General features: G+C 45.6%; 1 protein-coding gene across 1 annotated transcript; it reads right to left on the bottom strand.

Moving 5' to 3' along the window:
* Positions 1-10,787: 10,787 nt before the first annotated feature.
* LOC144129171 (uncharacterized) lies at positions 10,788-16,593 on the bottom strand. The gene is made up of 5 exons (XM_077663150.1): positions 15,645-16,593; positions 14,646-14,903; positions 12,691-12,951; positions 10,904-11,274; positions 10,788-10,799 (listed from the first exon to the last, which is right to left on the bottom strand). The coding sequence occupies exons 1-5, from the start codon at positions 16,591-16,593 to the stop codon at positions 10,788-10,790; spliced, it is 1,851 nt and encodes a 616-aa protein (XP_077519276.1).
* Between the last annotated feature and the right edge of the window lie 559 nt (positions 16,594-17,152).

Here is a 17,152-nt window from a genome sequence, read left to right as displayed (position 1 = left end):
ACGACGAGGAGCACGAGCCACGATTCCGGGGAGTTGGCGGACCCGAACTTTGGAGAAGCCGTCGCGGCTCTGGACCTCCTCCGCAGGTACGTCGCACCTCAAAGCGACGCTGAGAGCAATGCGGCTTTCCAGGCCATCGAGAAACGCGTGGTGTTTTCCAGCGAGCGGAAAAAAGGGCAATCGTCCATTCTCGATTTTTTTAAGACCTGAGCTCACTTGATGTCAAAATAAATTGTTTCAAGGCAAAGCTGCACTGTTTTCATTAATTTTCGGACCTTTCCTCACTATTGCGTTTTCCCGGCTGTTATGTTTTTTTCGCGGTCGGGTGAAAAACGTGTGAACGGGGCTCCACTGTGAATGGCACCAAATTTCAGGCCTTAAACACTTAGAGAAAATGAGGATATCACTGCAGAAAAGATATTCAGCTTTAACTGAGGAAGATGATCTTCATGTTGATACAATGAACGATAATCTGACACCTATCATTACAGAGAGCACAATAGAAGTAGGCGATAGGACAGTTCGACAGGATACCTGCAAGTTATCTTAGGAGACGAAAGATCTGATTAAGAAACATCAAAGCATGAGGGCGTCTAACCCTACAGGCAGAATAGAACTCTGCTATCGAAGTTAATAAATAAGCGCAAGGTGGCTGACATAAGGAAGTTCAATATGAAGACGATCGAGCATGCTCTAAAGAACGGAGGTAGCCTGAAAGTGGTGCAGAGGAAACTAGGCATTGGTAAAAATCAGATGTATGCGTAAAGAGACAAAGAGGGCAAAGTCATTAGCAATATGGATAACATAGTTAAAATAGCCGAAGAGTTCTACACAAATCTATACAGTAGCCAATGTAATCAGAACGTCAATGATTGAGACACTAGCAGCACAGCAATGCGTCATCCGGCTAGTAACGAAGTAGGCGATAAAAAAAGCCTTAGGAGCAATGCAAAGGGGAAAACCAGCTGGGGAGGATCAGGTAACAGCAGATCTGTTGAAACACGGAGGGGAGATTCTGCTAGACAAACTAGCCACCCTGTATACACAATTCCTTATGACCTCGACCGTACCAGAAGCTTGGAAGAACGCAAATATTAATTCATAAGAAAGTAGAAGCCAAGAAGTTGAAAAATTACAGACCCATCAGCTTACTGTTCGTTGCCTAGAATAAATCTACTAAGGTAATCACTAATAGAGTCAGGGCAACCTTAGACTTTAATCAACCAAATGATCAGGCAGGCTTTCATAAAGGATATTTCACAATAGTTCATATTCACACTATCAATCAGGTGATAGAAAAATTCACAGAATATAACCAACCTTTTTATATAGCCTTCATTGATTACGAGAAAGCATTCGACTCAGTGGAAACCTCAGCAGTTATACAGGCATTGCGGAATCAGGGTGTACTTGAGCCTTATATCAAAATACTGCAAGATATATATAGGAACTGTACAGCTACCATAGTCCCACACAAAGTCAGCCATAAATATCCAATAAGAAAGAGCGTCAGGCAAAAGAGGCACGATCTCGCCAATGCTGTTCACCGCCTGTTTACAGGAGGTATTCTTAGGCTTGAATTGGGAACAGTTGGGGATAAGAGTTAACAGAGAATACCTAAACAATCTGCGATTCGCTGATGACATTGCCTTGCTGAGTAGTAGAAGAACTGCAAATCATGATCAATGAGTTAGACAGACAGAGCAGTACGGTGAGTCTAAAAATTAACATGCAGAAAACCAAAGTAATGTTCTACAGTTTAGCAAGAGAACAGCAGTTCACAATTGGCAACGAGGTGCTGGAAGCGGCAAAGGAATACGTCTATTTAGGGCAGGTAGTGACAGCTGATTCGGATCATGAGAGGGAAATGACTAGAAAGATAAGAATGGGGTGGAGTGTACCAAAAATACCAAACATAGAGGACTCAAGCACAGCTCTCTACCAGTTCTAAATTTTAACCCTCTTTTAGAATCTGGTCGACATCAGAGGGAAGCCAAGCATTCACCCACACTTGTGATCATGTCCTCAGACAGCTGCTCTCTCGCTGGCCAACTGTTGTTGCCACTTGCAGATTCTGATCCCACCGCGCTGGTCACCACTTGTCGTGGGGCCGGGGCTCACTCGAACCCGAGCTCAGCAGGTTAGCGTGGCCGAGTCTTCGGGCTGAGGAAAAATGGGACTTGAAGTTTGATAAAATGGAAACAAGCAGGTTCAATGGAACTTTGGTGAATTTATGTACATATTTAAGTAAGAATGCAAACAGTCAAAATTCAAGTGGTCATGCGTCGAGCGACTGTATTAACCTGGTCGCCAGGGCCCAGAGAATTCCTTCTCACTCAGCACGCTCCTTAAATCTCCTAAGGATCCGCCCCCTTAATCGGCGGTGGTGCATACAAGACGTGGCACATTTCTCCGGGAAAAGTTGCACCCCTCTCTTCGTTTCGGGCCGGCTCCTGTTGGACCCAGTTAATTACTTGAAGGCACCGAACCCCTACTCCCCTATCGCTTGTACATCGTCGGTCACTGCCCCAGGCGTCCTTGCTGAGAACCAGTAAAAAGAACCCCCCCCCCCCCCGCGCCCCTGAGCCAAGCGTGGGAAAATCTCTGCAGGTACTTTCACAGCCAGGCATCCGGTTTTGTGGGGTGATCGTGTGGTCATCCGATGCTGAAACGTCGTGTCGCCAGCATGGTTGTAACAACCGTCAGTATCAGCGAAAGAAAAGTGAGTGTATATTGTTGCAAATACTGGAAGCACAGACTCAGTTCTTGTTTTATATATTTCCTACTTGCAATGTATGTTGTAGTGGCCTCCCTCTCCTGCAATGAAAACCGCGTTTGATTCTATAGAGAGAGAACCATGTGCGCAGGTATGATTTTCGCATGCCTTAGTAGCGCCAGATACATGGCTGGCTTGCGAAACTGGACAACGATGGGATTTCTATGTCGCGTAGAAAGTCAATTGCACTGAGAAAAATGATAATATTATAACATTATTAAAACGATAATAAATTAAACGTTTTAAAACACTGTCATGTACTCTTGTAACTTTAAAATGCACCTCTCCGTGCCATCAATACAACTGCATTATCCATTTTACCATCGCGTGAAAATTCGTTGCAGGAAGCCCGAAAAAAAAAGCCCTGGCGTCAGTTTTCCTACATAGCTTGTAATACCTCAGACGGAAACATTAACGAGCAAAACATGTGGGTGCCAAGAAAAAAAATTGGAGAGGATGCTTAAGCTCCACCTTAAATGGATGACGCGATAGCGTACTGTGTTAGTTCCCATATATGTCAAGAGCTACTCTCTACATTCATAGATCCCTTGAAGTCCTCACAGCCCTCCTGGTGCAGTGACGCAGCGGTTAAGCGATGCGCCACTGCCCTGCGATGGCAGCTGCTCCCAGCAGTGGGCACTGTGCGGCCCAGATTGCTCTTCCCGAGCGACCGATCATTAATTTAACTGCCACCTGCCATGATGGGCAGTTTCTCACTGTCCGGTGGGCAGGTTGTGATGCCACCGATAGGTCACGTGACCTAGGTGGCCCACCTGCCTCCTATGTTGCACTCTGGAGACCACCTGCTAGAGCCATCCCTGCCGAAAATTTCCGTAAGAATCCTTATGGAAAACTTATGAATTCCACATATTTCCACAAAAATTTGTATGGATGCTGTATGGACTTATGGAGTCCACATATTTTTCCACAAAACTGTTTGTGGAAAGTTATGGATTTTGCGGAGTGCGTGGGGTGGTTGCGGACACATGTGGACAATGACTTTACGGGTGATGGAGTTTTATGGATGGGTGTTATGGAGAGACTTTGTGGACCACAGGAATCCATAAAATCTCGACGCGGAGTCCGTCAATTATGTATGGAAACTCACGAACAGTGTGGAAGTGGGTTGAGAACACAATTGAAGCTTGCAATTCCTGAAAAAGGCATACGACCAGGTATGCACAATGACCACAGCCTCCAATGGCAGTATATTAGTACCAGATATAATCAATTTAATTTTATAGCCGCCGCGGTGGTGCAGTGGTTAAGGCGCTTGACTGCTGACCCGAAAGACGCGGGTTTGATCCCAGCTGCGGCGGTCGCATTTCGATGGAGGCAAAATGCTAGAGGCTCGTGCACTGTGCTATATGTCAGTGCATGTTAAAGAACCCCAGGTGGTCGAAATTTCCGGAGGCCTTCACTATGGCATCCCTCATATATGGCCCGTTAAACACCCCATAAACCACAATTAAGTAACACAAATGAAGCGTATACTTGGAATGTATACTCATACACATAATGATCGGTTTATTGAATACAACGGATATATGCACTTCAAAACCAATATTTCTCATGTTTACAATGCGGTTTAGGAGCTGCAAATAAAACTGCAGAAAATCATAAGTAGCCGAGCCGACCATGCAGTGCTCAAGGAAATGCGCGCCAAAGAAACTAAATACAGTCCAGCCCACTAATAACAGCCGCAGATATAACGAACGCTCGCTTAGTACGAACGAGGGCGGTGCTACCGTCAAAATATATATTAGGGCAATGGCACAGTGTCTCAAATAGAACGAACTGTTGTGGCTTCAACACTCGGTTAGAGCGAACGCGAAGCTGTCGGGCCCCTGTAGTTGACCGAGCCGGCGGTGTTTGGTGCGGTTTCGCTGGACTGCGAACCCGCGGCAGGCGAATTTCGCGCACTTTGTGTTCCCCTGACACGACGCGAACACAGAGCGCACAAAGCGTCCCCCGGCGCTCCTGTGCGGGTAAAATATAAAGTAAAAAAAGAAAAAGCGCGCGTTGAAAAATGAAAACGAAAAAGCGCGCGCGGTGACGAAAGAGAAAGTGGCGCCGCCCGCGTCGCTGTGATGCATCCACGTGATCTGCGTCGGCCAATCCGAAAAGTCAGGTGTCTGCTCTACCGGCTCAAACCGGTTCTCCATTCGTTGCTCCGTTGCCACCCCGCGCTGAGGGCATTGCGCCGTCGATTATTTCTGTGCGATGGCACTGCATTGGCATCGTTGCCGCATCCGTGCCTTTCCCAGATCGGGGAGTTGAAGGCTGCCTCAGCGCGCGAGCCCAAGGGCTTGACTTGCGCCTGGTGCGATGGAGGACTGTACGCCGACCTCTTCAGGTGCTAAAAGGAAAGCTGCCGACATCGCAACGAAGATGGCCATTGTTAATGGACTTGCTCAAGGTGCAAAAAACTGCGAACTGGTCAAGAAGTACGGACTGTCGAAATCGACCATTTCAACCATTGCTAAGGGCAAGGAAAAGATTCTTGGTGCTAATGTGAATGCCGACCCGACGACTAGAAAGCGCCTTCGGAAGGCGACCTACGCGGACGTTGAGGACGCACTGCTGAAGTGGTTCGCTGACGCGCGGTCTCGCAACGTTCCGATCAGTGGACCGCTGATGCTCTCCAAGGCTAAAGACTTCGCCTTCCTTTTGGACATTCCCGATTTCAGCCCAGGCAATGGATGGCTCCACCGGTTTAAGGCTCGCCACGGAATTGTTTTCAAGGCAGTCGTCGGCGAGGCCGCGTCTGTGAACAACGAGGACGTCGATGCGTGGCTTTCCGACAACCTCCCAACAATCACGAGCTATGCTCCACGGGACGTTTACAATGCCGACGAGACTGCGTTGTTTTATCAGATGTTGCCATGTAAAACGCGTGCCTTGAAAGGCGACAAGTGCGCAGGAGGGAAGAACAGCAAGTTGCGCATAACCGTTCTTCTGTGTGTCAATATGGACGGCAGTGACCGGCGGCTGCCTTTTGTCATTGGCAAGTCACGTAAGCCGCGATGCTTTGGAAGCTACGTGCCCGTACGCTACAAGAACAATACAAAAGCCTGGATGAGTCGTGACTTATTTGCCAAGTGGCTTGTCGAGTTCGACCGCGACATGGCACGAAAAAACAGGAAGGTCCTGCTCGTGCTGGATAACAGTGCGGCGCACCATATGTGCAGCCTTCCTTGAGTGCGGTGACAGTGCTCTTCTTGCTTCCCAATGCAACCTGCAAAATTCAGCCGCTGGATATGGGCATCATTCATGCGTTCAAGGTGTGCTACCGGCGGCGCGTCATCCAACGCTTGCTGATCGCGATTGATGCTGCCAGGCCAGTTCGCATCAGCTTGCTTGCCGCCGTGGACATGTTGAAAGCGGCGTGGATGGAACTCACCGCGGAGTGCATAGAAAATTGCTTCCGCAAGGCGGGTTTTATGAGCCCAGGCACCGAGGACGCCATAGATCAAACACCGGAATGCCGGTCGCACGAGGACTTGTGGCAACGCGTCGTTGACACGCACCTGGCCGGACCTGACGTTGCCTGGGACGATTTCGTTTCTACTGATGACGACGCCGACATTGCGGAGCCATGCACTGACGAAGCTATTGTGCGTGAAGTGCGAGCCCTTCCTGACTGCCCAGAGACCGACGAGGACGATGACGAGGATGCTGCTCTACCGCCGGTTGCTGTGAACGCTTCAACCGCGATCGGTTACATCGCGTCGCTTAAGGAACTTGTGTGCAGCAGAGGCCTTGGCGATGAACATATTACCGCGCTGGAAAAATTAGAAACGGCAGTGATGCGATCAGCTTTGAAGAAGCAGACATGCATCACGGACTTTTTTCAAAAATAAAGTGAACTTTCGTCTCGCTTGTTCTTTTTACCTGTATTATAGGTGGTCCACTTAGTACGAACTTCGGATACAACGAACAAATGCCACGTGACGATCAAGTTCGTTATATGTGGGCTGGACTGTACATATATTTACAATAGATACATATCATCATCATCACATATATGTTATGGTACATGTATATTACATGCATATATATATACATATATTTACAAAACAGTCATTCATCTCTGATCCGGCAGAACGCATAGGTCATTTCTTGTTACTGAGTGAAATTGAGGTAACATTTTAGATACTTGATAATAAGAATAAGGGAAGAAAAGGTAATCACATGTATTTTTTATATACATATATATCACACTTCTGCAACAAATTATTTACTGGATAACACAAAAAGTGAGGAAAATTTGATTTAATGTAGCTGCTATGAAAAGTAACCACGAAATGAAAATGGAACTACAATACAGGACTGCAGCACAGATGTACGCCATTTCATGTCTTCGGTAAATTGTGCATCACCTTCTGCAACACGTGTGATAGAAATGGCTTGGAAGTGATCACTATTTCGCGTGTCATTCTCTGAGCAGCAAGCCTTATAGCAACATTTCTGCCACTGCTACAGCCTTTCTTGATGCAGTAGGATAAAAACTAGTTGTCTCGAAAGTTGCTGCATCTAAATTTAGCACAGCTGAGAGGTCAAGGAATTCTGCTCATCAATGACTGCACAGCGCACTTGCTGGTATGAGTTCAGTTCTTCAAAGCGTATGTATGGGCTTGCCCCTTAGCTCACAGACAATTTTTTTCTTTGACCGCCCACTGTCACCACCAAACAAGAACGTTGCAATGTACTGACCATTAAATGAAGCATGAAACAAATACTGGCATGTCACCTAAAAACATGTACCCAAGGAAAGGTTAAATTCAGGTCACAATATCAACGCAGTAAAACTGCTCTTGAAAAATGCAAAACAGTTCACAAGGTTCGTACAGACTCAAAATGGGAAAATTCAAGGATATTTAAGGAATTTAAAGGCCTAGTTGGAGTATTTTGAAGGACTCAACACAATGCTACATGCGGCAGTTTGAAATACCAGGTACCAATTTTACTGAACAAAGTCGAGAAAAAAAAACACTTCAAGGAACAGCTTGTATTGCACTAAACCTACATAATATATTTTCCGTCCTTGAAAAACACCCTGCAGTGCATTGCACCAATATGTCGAACAGCAATCCATTCTGCAAAACTGCAAATAGCAACTTCAGGGGAGCACCTGCCGCTTTTCCTGAACCTTCTGGCTGATGCTACACAGTTCCTCAATCTTGCTTCGTGCAGCCTTCCTCAGACTATTTGATCTGACCACGTACTTCAGATCGTTAGCTGCTTAATTCTGCCTTTTCAGCATACGTATCCACTGAAGCCTGGAGGTCAGCTATTGTTGCCTGGAGTGTCTTTTTTTTAATGCATCGATCTCTTCGTCGATGCAGCGCCTCTTTGATTCCCTGACATCATCACATGGCTTCTTTTTTACTGCTTCCAGATATGCATCATACTGCTGCCAGGCAGATGATACAGCAGTCCTCAGCTGTTTTGTAATAGGGACGTTAAGAACGCCCCCTGCCTTGTCCACAGCGTCGCATACAATAAGTTGCGTAATGCACCACAGGTCCTTCAGGTTTTCTACAGCAATGAACTCTCAAATTTAGGCACACTTGCAGGGTTCCAGAGCTCTTGTAGTGGAAATGTGGACCTGTGTAACATTTCAAATAAGTCATTTGAAAACTTAGCATTACACATTTCAACACCAACTCTAATATGTGTGCATTGTGCACCCCCCCCCCCTGCAATTTCTCACACTTTGTACTCTCTCCTGGGATGAAGTGAGAAAGATAGCCGTGCTTTAGTTCCTCCTCACTCAAACTGGCACAGATTGAGATCAAAATGAAACCAAGAGTGTCCCCTCCCCAGCTGTGTACTAGGGTACATTTTGCATTACACGTTGCACAGCCTCGGTGGGAGTGATATTCTGCTACTCAGCATGAGGCTGAAAGTTCAGTCCCAGCGGCAGGAAAATGAACAACTTTGCATATATTTCAGGACACCAGAGCTGCGAAATTAATTTCGTACCTTCATAATAGCACACCCACATAAGCAGTTTACTTGCTGCGCAGTTCACTTAGAAAATTCCCTAGTGATAAAAGCATCTCGAATATGTTTAGTCATTCTTAAATAATAAAATCTTTATCTTTTGGCGAGTCCTCTCCACTGTAATAGTCAATCTACCACAGTGGTTCAGTGTGGCATTCAGCTACTGATCCCCTGGTCATCTGATACCAGCAGCCGTATTCCAATGAAGGTGGAGTGCAAAAAGCGGTGTGCTGTACGTTGTCAGCAAGTGTTAAAGAAAACTATGCTGTCTGAATAATTCTGGTGCCCTTTACTTCAATGCAATCCACTTATAACGACATTAAGAAAACCAGAAAATTTGATGGTTATAAACGATTAACGTCATATCTGGACTGGCAAAAAAACACATCCATGTATTCCCCCATGCATGTAGGCATTACTCCATAAATGTAAGGGCGCACAGCGTCTTGGCACTCTGCCAAGTTAGTCGAGCGAGCCACCCCACCCCCTGCGGAGCTCCCGTCAAAAGATAAACAGGCAGCAATGTTATCGGCATAATCATCATAGAGCATCTTGGTGCACTGCCAAGGACTGTGATGCAGACAGCGCAAAACGGGGAACGTGCAAGAAAAGGGAACACTTAAAAAAAAGTAAATTCTCAACCACATTGGGCGGAAACTAATTTTTTAGTCAATGTTGCGCGGCAGCGGCCAAGCAAGCTCCTCCCTCCAGCTATTGTGTCAACGATAGTGCTTGGTTCTCAAGGCCGTAGGCAACGCTCCCCCACGGATTTCACCATGTCGGTCCGTTCGGAGAGTTTTTACCTCATTCACTTCAAAGGATTTTGTTTTTTATCAAGCTTTCAGACAAAGTTTGACTGTAAATACCATCTGGGTGGCTAGAATCCTATCATTGTGTCTGCTATTTCACCAATAATTCTATCGTTATATACGGTTTATTTTCATATAGTGGCAATGGGAGAATTGAGAAATCTAATGAATTTGATCGCTATAAGTGATATATCGTTATATCTGGTATCATTATAAGTGGATTACACTGTACAGCACCTCTCATAGCCCAGGTATTGCTTTGGAACGTTCGACCATGCTGTACAGTTTACTTTAAATTTTCACCGTGCGCTGTTAAAGGTGCACTAAAGAGGAATCTGAACTTCTATTTTTACTGTGGAACTCAATCTACACAATCCGGGCGTTCCTGGAAACTTCAAATTATTGTCCTGTGTGGCTGATTGCCCTAATTATACCGGATTAAACATCCCAGCTCCCGCCTTTTGCTTGAACTCAACGCAGTAGGTAAGCGGAGTCAACCAACGTGCGGAGTGCCTTTAGCCAGCCCAGTGGCGGCTTCACTTTCACTTATTTTTAAGTTTCTGTGAATAAACAGCTTCAGTCACAGACAATACAGGCACAGGTTATGCCCATAGAAATAAAAATGCATGTGGACTCTTTGATTTACGTGTCACTCCGCCAATGACAGAGCGGCAAGACGCCATGGGACTGCCCGACTCTTTGGTTGACTCCACCTACCTGCCGTGTTGAGTTAAGAAAAAAAGAAGGTGGGAGCCAGGACGTTTAATCCGATTTAATTAGGGCAATCGGACTCACAGGACAATAATTCGATGTTTTTAACAATGCCCGGAATGTGTAGGTAGAGTTCCCGTGGTAAAAAGACGAGTTCAGATTCTTCTTTACTGTGCCTTTAATCACGCTCAATGAAGTTTGGCAGCTTGCAAATGTACAGCCCCTCTTCTTCCGCAAATTCAACCAACACACATGGCGCATGGATATCTTTCAGTTTCAATACAGTAATAACACCTGAAAGAGATCGAAAGCATTCCATGATGTGCGGAGGTAGATTGTGCTGGCTTTCCATGCAAACAACCCTAGTGCACAACAAAATGCATTCTCTGGTTTCATTTTCGGTAACCTGAAAAATGCGGTTTATAATAAAGAAATCATTCTCTGTTGTGCAAATAGCTGTACTGTTGCTCTTCTTTGCCCCCTCATACCTTGTGCTGTGCAGCACAGTGGAGCGGAAACTAAACCGAAAATGCTCCTCAAGAGAAGGAACGTATCCAAAGCTCAACATAAGGCTGTTTCTTTCTTCTGTTGAATGCACGGGAAATGGGTCACAAGCTCCAAACATATAAGAGTTACCCACACGTGTGGCATTCAGAGTGAGTGGGTGCCCCAGCATTGTGCATATGAAATTTCTGGCTTGCTCCTGAACAGTGCAAAGTGCCATAGCCAAATCCACTTGCTGCAGCATAATCATTCTTTCAATGACCTGGTCAGGTGCCCCATTTGCTGATGTTATTGCTCTAAGAACCCTACCATTCCCGGTTTCAAAAACAAATGCCGAATGTGCCCACAGTGGCCCGAAGTTCTTAGCAGCCTTCGCCAGGTGGAGAAGCTGGTGGACGTTGAATGTCATCAGCCGCGCTCCATACAGTGCTGGCATCCGTGACACGAAGTCCTCTAGTAGGCGGCCTGCACCAAGATAGTACAAACATCTCACTGTAAAAATATCTAGTGATACCAAAAATTTAATGTGTAATTTAGGTGCGGTCCATTAGTAATATCAGATAAAGAAAGTAATTACGTGAACCACAAGAGGACAACGGATAAGTACTTTCTAGAATAAGCTGATAACCAGAGAAGGGATGTTGAACACTGTGGGAACATACTACAGGAAATGCAAGCTCATACGGCCGAGTCAGGCTTGAAAGAGAAACACAGTATTTAATAATAAAAACAAACATGAGATAACTTTGGAAAAAAAGGACTGAGCCCACTGCTATGCGGCGCTCATGAAACCATGAGCTTTTAAGCGTCCTTTTAAGCATAGCATTACTTGGCTCATGCTTGGCGTGAACAGAATGTGTGTACAGAATGTGTCCGCAGAATGTGAACGAATGATGGATGGCCATAGAACAATGAACAGAGAGGAGAACACAGAGAGAGAGGGGAACCTCTCATGGTGAACAACAAGCTGTCTAAATGGCATTCGCTAGAGAATATGCAACTGCAGCTGGAAACTACTAATCCTGATTGTCAGAAAAGTAATTGAAATGTAGAGTATTGTGGTCAATAGACTGGACTGACTGCACGCTGAAAGCAGCGCTAGTCATTGAGGCACCCTAAGATAGACAATCCTGAATGCTGCTAAAAAAAACTGAGCAGCTGCAGAGTGCTGCCACGTCAACTCTTAGAGAAGGACCATCACTAAGCACAGCACACGCAAGACTAGAGGCTGTAGCTCTCAATGGCTAACAGAAATGCACTTTTTTTCAGCAAAGAGACTATTTAATTAAGCTTTCAGTACCCCTCAAGTGGGCAACAACATGCAAACAATCAACATTTAAAGGGACACTGAGTGACAAATGATGTAGGCCTGCATAGATTAAAGCAGCGTAATAAAAATGCAGTGGGAAATCTTATGAACTAGAAAACATCACAAAATTAAATGTAGATATCACCACCATCAGTCGTTATCAGATGATAACTGCAATGAAATGTAGGCAGTTTTCTCTCGCATATCCCTAGTTGACATTGCCATGCGCTTCATGCAGTGACCGCAGGGTCCTTTCCAGTCAAGTCGTCATGAATTTGAATCAAGTCTCATTTGCAGGTTCGTCCTTAAGCTATATCAGACTACATTAGTACATCCTGCACTGGCACCACTTTAGTGAAATATTCAAGAATGACACAATCTATAGAGCAAAGAATAAAAGAATCAGAAGCAGCACCAATACTACAAACCACAATAAACTGTTCATGAAAAACACCTGCAGACCATAAGCACAAGGCTCTCCTTGCTTTGAGATGCCACATTTTTTCCCTGAACTACCAATAAGTACTTTTGGTGCCTAGCTTCTAATACTGCAATATACAGCTGGGCCTAACCTGCATGATTTATTTGCTGCAATGTCAGCTCTTCCAGCAGTAGGGTGAACATGGCTTCAACCAGCAATGCAAAGTGGTTCAGGTAGCGCTGAGGTAGTATGCCCAAGCAGCAGGGCAGGGCATAAAAAAGCAACCAATGCCGCCATTCGCTGGCTTTCCAGGGGCACTTGTCCTTGAGCGAACGTGGCAGACGGGTGAATGAATGAGGTGGCTTTATTGCCAGCAGCCTTCTGTCCACTTTGGCCATGGTTACGGGGCGCCCTGCACAAATAAAAATGTTGTGCACTTGGCGCTGGTGTGCACGTAACAAGGGCAATGCCTTATCACTGTTTACTGTTCTAGTCTAAAAAGCAGCTTTCTAACCATAGCAGCTGAAGCTGCATGCACAAATTTTGTGGGCCCTTTTAAGCAATAAATCTCAACATAGCAGCAGGACATCTTGTAAAAAAAGGGCACTGAAATGACGTCAGGCACTTACATTGCACAGAAAACATTGAGAAGGGCAACAGAACACAAAATCTCTGCCTTTGTCTTCACATGCTGCAGACAAATTCACACAAACTGGCTGAGAAGATGGCACTGGCTGCTGTGACGCAGAATTAGAACATAAGTGAACCAACGTGAAAGGCGTTGGATTAGGTTACGTTCCAGCATGGCACAACATACCAAGATGTTATGTCGCACAGCTCACAATTCCAAGGTGAAAATTATGACACCACTTTGTTTTGACTCATAATTCAAGCTCTATAAATGAATTTTTTCTGGATCCACTGTCATAAATTTATGGAGACCCGCCGTGGTGTCTCAGTGGTTAGAGTGCTCGGCTACTGAGCCGGAGTTCCCATGTTCGAATCCAACCACGGCGGCCACGTTTCGCATCGATGGAGGTGAAATGCAAAAACGCGCCCGTGTGTTGTGCGACATCAGTGCACGTTAAAGATCCCCAGGTGGTCAAAATTATTCCCCAGCCCTACACTAGGAGCCCTCTTTCTTCCTTTCTTTCACTCCCATAGTTTCTGCGCCATTTCCTTTCCTCAAAAGCCAATTTTGATGTTTATGGAATGCAATATCAGATAGAGAAATTTATTGCACTGCTGTTTTTGCATGCAGCCTGAAATGTTTAAATTAGAAGGTGCAGCAATAAACTTCAAGTGATATGAACAAGATGCTAAGAAATTGAAATTTTTGCCAAAGTTGCATTCTGCAAGCTGTTGGTGATTGCTTACAACCATTGCAAATAATATGAACCCCTACTGGCGTTCACTGGCACTGCGTGGCTGTCAAGCAAATCATATCCAGGTTCCTTTTTCCGAGCTGCACAAATGCAGCTTACCAAACTTTCTGAGCACTCAAGCATGCCAGACTGTTCTTTCTTGTTTGTGAAACTATGAACCTCCTCATGCTCATAAGTCCCTTAATGCTTTTTCGTAAGTTAGTTATTTTTCATGTCTAATTTAGATAGCAGGACATAGGACCACACCTTGTTTGAGGAGCCAGCTGAATGAGCACTGCAACTTGAACATCAAAGCTAAGCTCCATCATGTCAGCAGCTGAACTAAACGGCAACAGTTAATTAACCCTTTCTGGTCAGGTATAGCTTCCCCACTGACTCCTGCAATGGTCAGCATTCTTTTGGTCTTTCCAGCTCTTCGCAATGAAAGGGAGTGCCACATCATGACCTGGTTATAAACATTTATTTAAAGCCCTGTGCCGAGCCATGCCGGACTATACCAACCACACGCACACTTTTCCACTGTCGGGTGATGCCCGAGGTATGACCGGAAAGGGTTAAGGAGTACCAGCCAGCAACAACCTTTGTTATCTCTTTTTCCCTATGCTTAATTTAGGTCAATGTACCCTTCAGCAATGTAGTACAGAGTATTAGAAAAATTTTTAAGGTTACTTAGTGCTATAATGTGTAGAAGTGTAGCCTTTTTACTTTCTCCGCTACTTACCAATGTAGAACGGTTGCTGAGAGTTTGCTGAATCAAACCACTGGTCAGTAAGGCATTTCGTGACCCCAATGAGCACACAAAGCATATACTCCACTGTGTGGCCAAACACAATGTTAAAGTGTTTCAGGTGATTCGGTGGTGACTGCCCTTTAAGCCCATTCACAGCATCTTTGATCTTCTCCGCAAACTCCATGTCTTTCGACATCTCCCCTGGGGTCCGCTCCTCACCGCCTGTAACACTCATGTACCTTTGGGCCCCTGTTGAAAGGAGAGAAATAGTGTGCATGCTCGATTATTTGCCTGCAGAAAGCAGAATCTACAGGAATTAAGCAATGCCTGCTTATGTTTTATGCACTAAACTATTATGAGCAAAAGTAATCGATCCAACTGTCCATGGTGCGAACCATATTCCACGCTGCATGCTGGCGCGGCTTGACGAAACGCTCATATTGTTGAAAACGTCGCAGTGTGCCAATCTTGACACTAGGAGCACTTCGTCAGGTAGCACCCACATGTATACAGTGCAGCTTGGTTTGGAATGCAGACTGAAAGCCCTTACTTTTGCTTACGACAGTACTCTTGCTGGGTATAAGTCTCTCACGTGACATTCGCATGATGTATCTAGATGGGGAATTTTAGGCCCGCCTTCAATACTTTGCACCTCATATCTGCTGTCACGGATAAGTGTGGCACATCATCTATATCACATGTTTCTAATGGCAAATTTTTCAGCCGCCAGAGCTTTCATAAAGTGCACTGACAACTTTGATACAAACTGACTGCTGCAAATGCAACGTTTTTCCTTAGCAGTATTTGAACACCGCTTCAACTTATCCATTTTTTGGTCATAGCTAGCTCAGACAGAACACCCTAAATGCATTTCAGGGCATATTACAAGCTGTTCAAAATTAAGATATGAAATTATTAAGCATATCCACTAAGTTAACATACATGCACAAGTGTTCAGCCAGATGCAATGAAAAATTTGATCAACCATACCTTCGTGAAACTCGGCACAATTGTAGCACCAAGGGCAGCCGAAGAGACCATTAAACTGGACCATGTTGATCACAGATGCTCGGGCTGGCGCATCCACGCAGCAGCACAGTACATGAAGTCTTGTTGACAGCAATGTATGACCTGCCTTCCAAGTGATCTTGCCAAACTGATTGATCTCTTCAACAAATTTGGTTAAGAAGGTTCTCATGTACGGGTGCTGGCCGAACCACAGCCCACCTATCAAGCAGTTCTTTAGCCTGTCGCAAGGTGGCAGCTCGTTAATCAAAAACTGGATTGGCCACACAGATGATGACGATGACTTGAATACGGGGCTTCCATCTGTGTTGATAGTGATGGTAAGATCCATCCAGCCAATTTTGCCGCTCTTCCTCAACTCCTCGGCCATAGATCCACTTGTGATGTCCTGCAACAGTGCGGCTCCTCCTTGCTGAATGACTGCCTTTAAGTTCACAAGTCTTTCAAACAATGCAGCCTTTGATTTTGCAAGCAAACATTTCATCTGTTCTTTCATATCTAAAATGATGAAAAAATGTCCCCTAGCTTTTAGAACACAAAGTTCCGTGCTAACCTCGCAGTTCGGGCACCTCATTGATGACATTCCGGGCACTGACACAAGCACACTGCCACAGGTGTCACAATAAAAAAACCGCTTCACCAGCCTTTCCTTGCGCGACGACCAAAGCTTTCGGAACACAAACTTTGACTGAGGAAGTACGTCACCTTTAAAGCCAAACAGACCATCTATGAGGCGCAGCAGATCATTCAGGGCCTCCCAAGTGAGGCCATGAGTGACGACAAACGCCATTATTATTATTATCGCGGCTGCCTTTGTCGTTGTGGAGCCCGGAAGTATTGCTGCCTCAAGCTCGACAAAGTCCGATGCCAGAAACTCGCGTTCGCCGTCGTCGCTTTCGGTTTCTCCCGACATAGAACTGCTGTCTTCGGGTGTTTCGCCAAGCCGGTCAAAGTCGTCTGTTTGGAACTAATCTTCGTCATCGGCATACGAGCTGCCGCCTGCCTGCTCATCGTGGGCACTCAAAGCAGGCGAGGCTGGCTGCGCCGCTTGTTCTGCTGCTGGTTGCTCGCCACTTGGAAGGTTCAGCAAATCGCCCACAACGCCTCCGCCGTTGACATCTCCGTCGTTGGCAGCTGAGGCAGCTGACGTCGATGAGGCACAATGCTGAGCGCGAAGCCGCACATCTTGCTGCCTCCTGTAAAGTGTGGTCTTCGCGACAACAAACGGTTCGTCTTTGTAGAAATAACGCTACCGTCGTTTCTTGGTCACATCCCCATCCATAGTAGCCTAAGAAAAACTAAATGAAACAGACAGGCAAAAAAATACCAAACTATAATGGGAGAAATTGAACAAAATAGCAGCAAAAGGTGACAACAAAGTGACCACTGCTCTATCGGTCTTGACCGGTCTTGACTCTTGAAGTCTTGATTGTCTTGACTTTCGCCCTCCGGATACAACCGCGAAATGCGCT

This window comes from Amblyomma americanum, chromosome 1 (assembly GCF_052857255.1).
Source record: "Amblyomma americanum isolate KBUSLIRL-KWMA chromosome 1, ASM5285725v1, whole genome shotgun sequence".
In the NCBI taxonomy this organism is placed as follows: Eukaryota; Metazoa; Arthropoda; class Arachnida; order Ixodida; family Ixodidae; genus Amblyomma; species Amblyomma americanum.
This window is presented reverse-complemented; position numbering and strand designations above follow the sequence as displayed.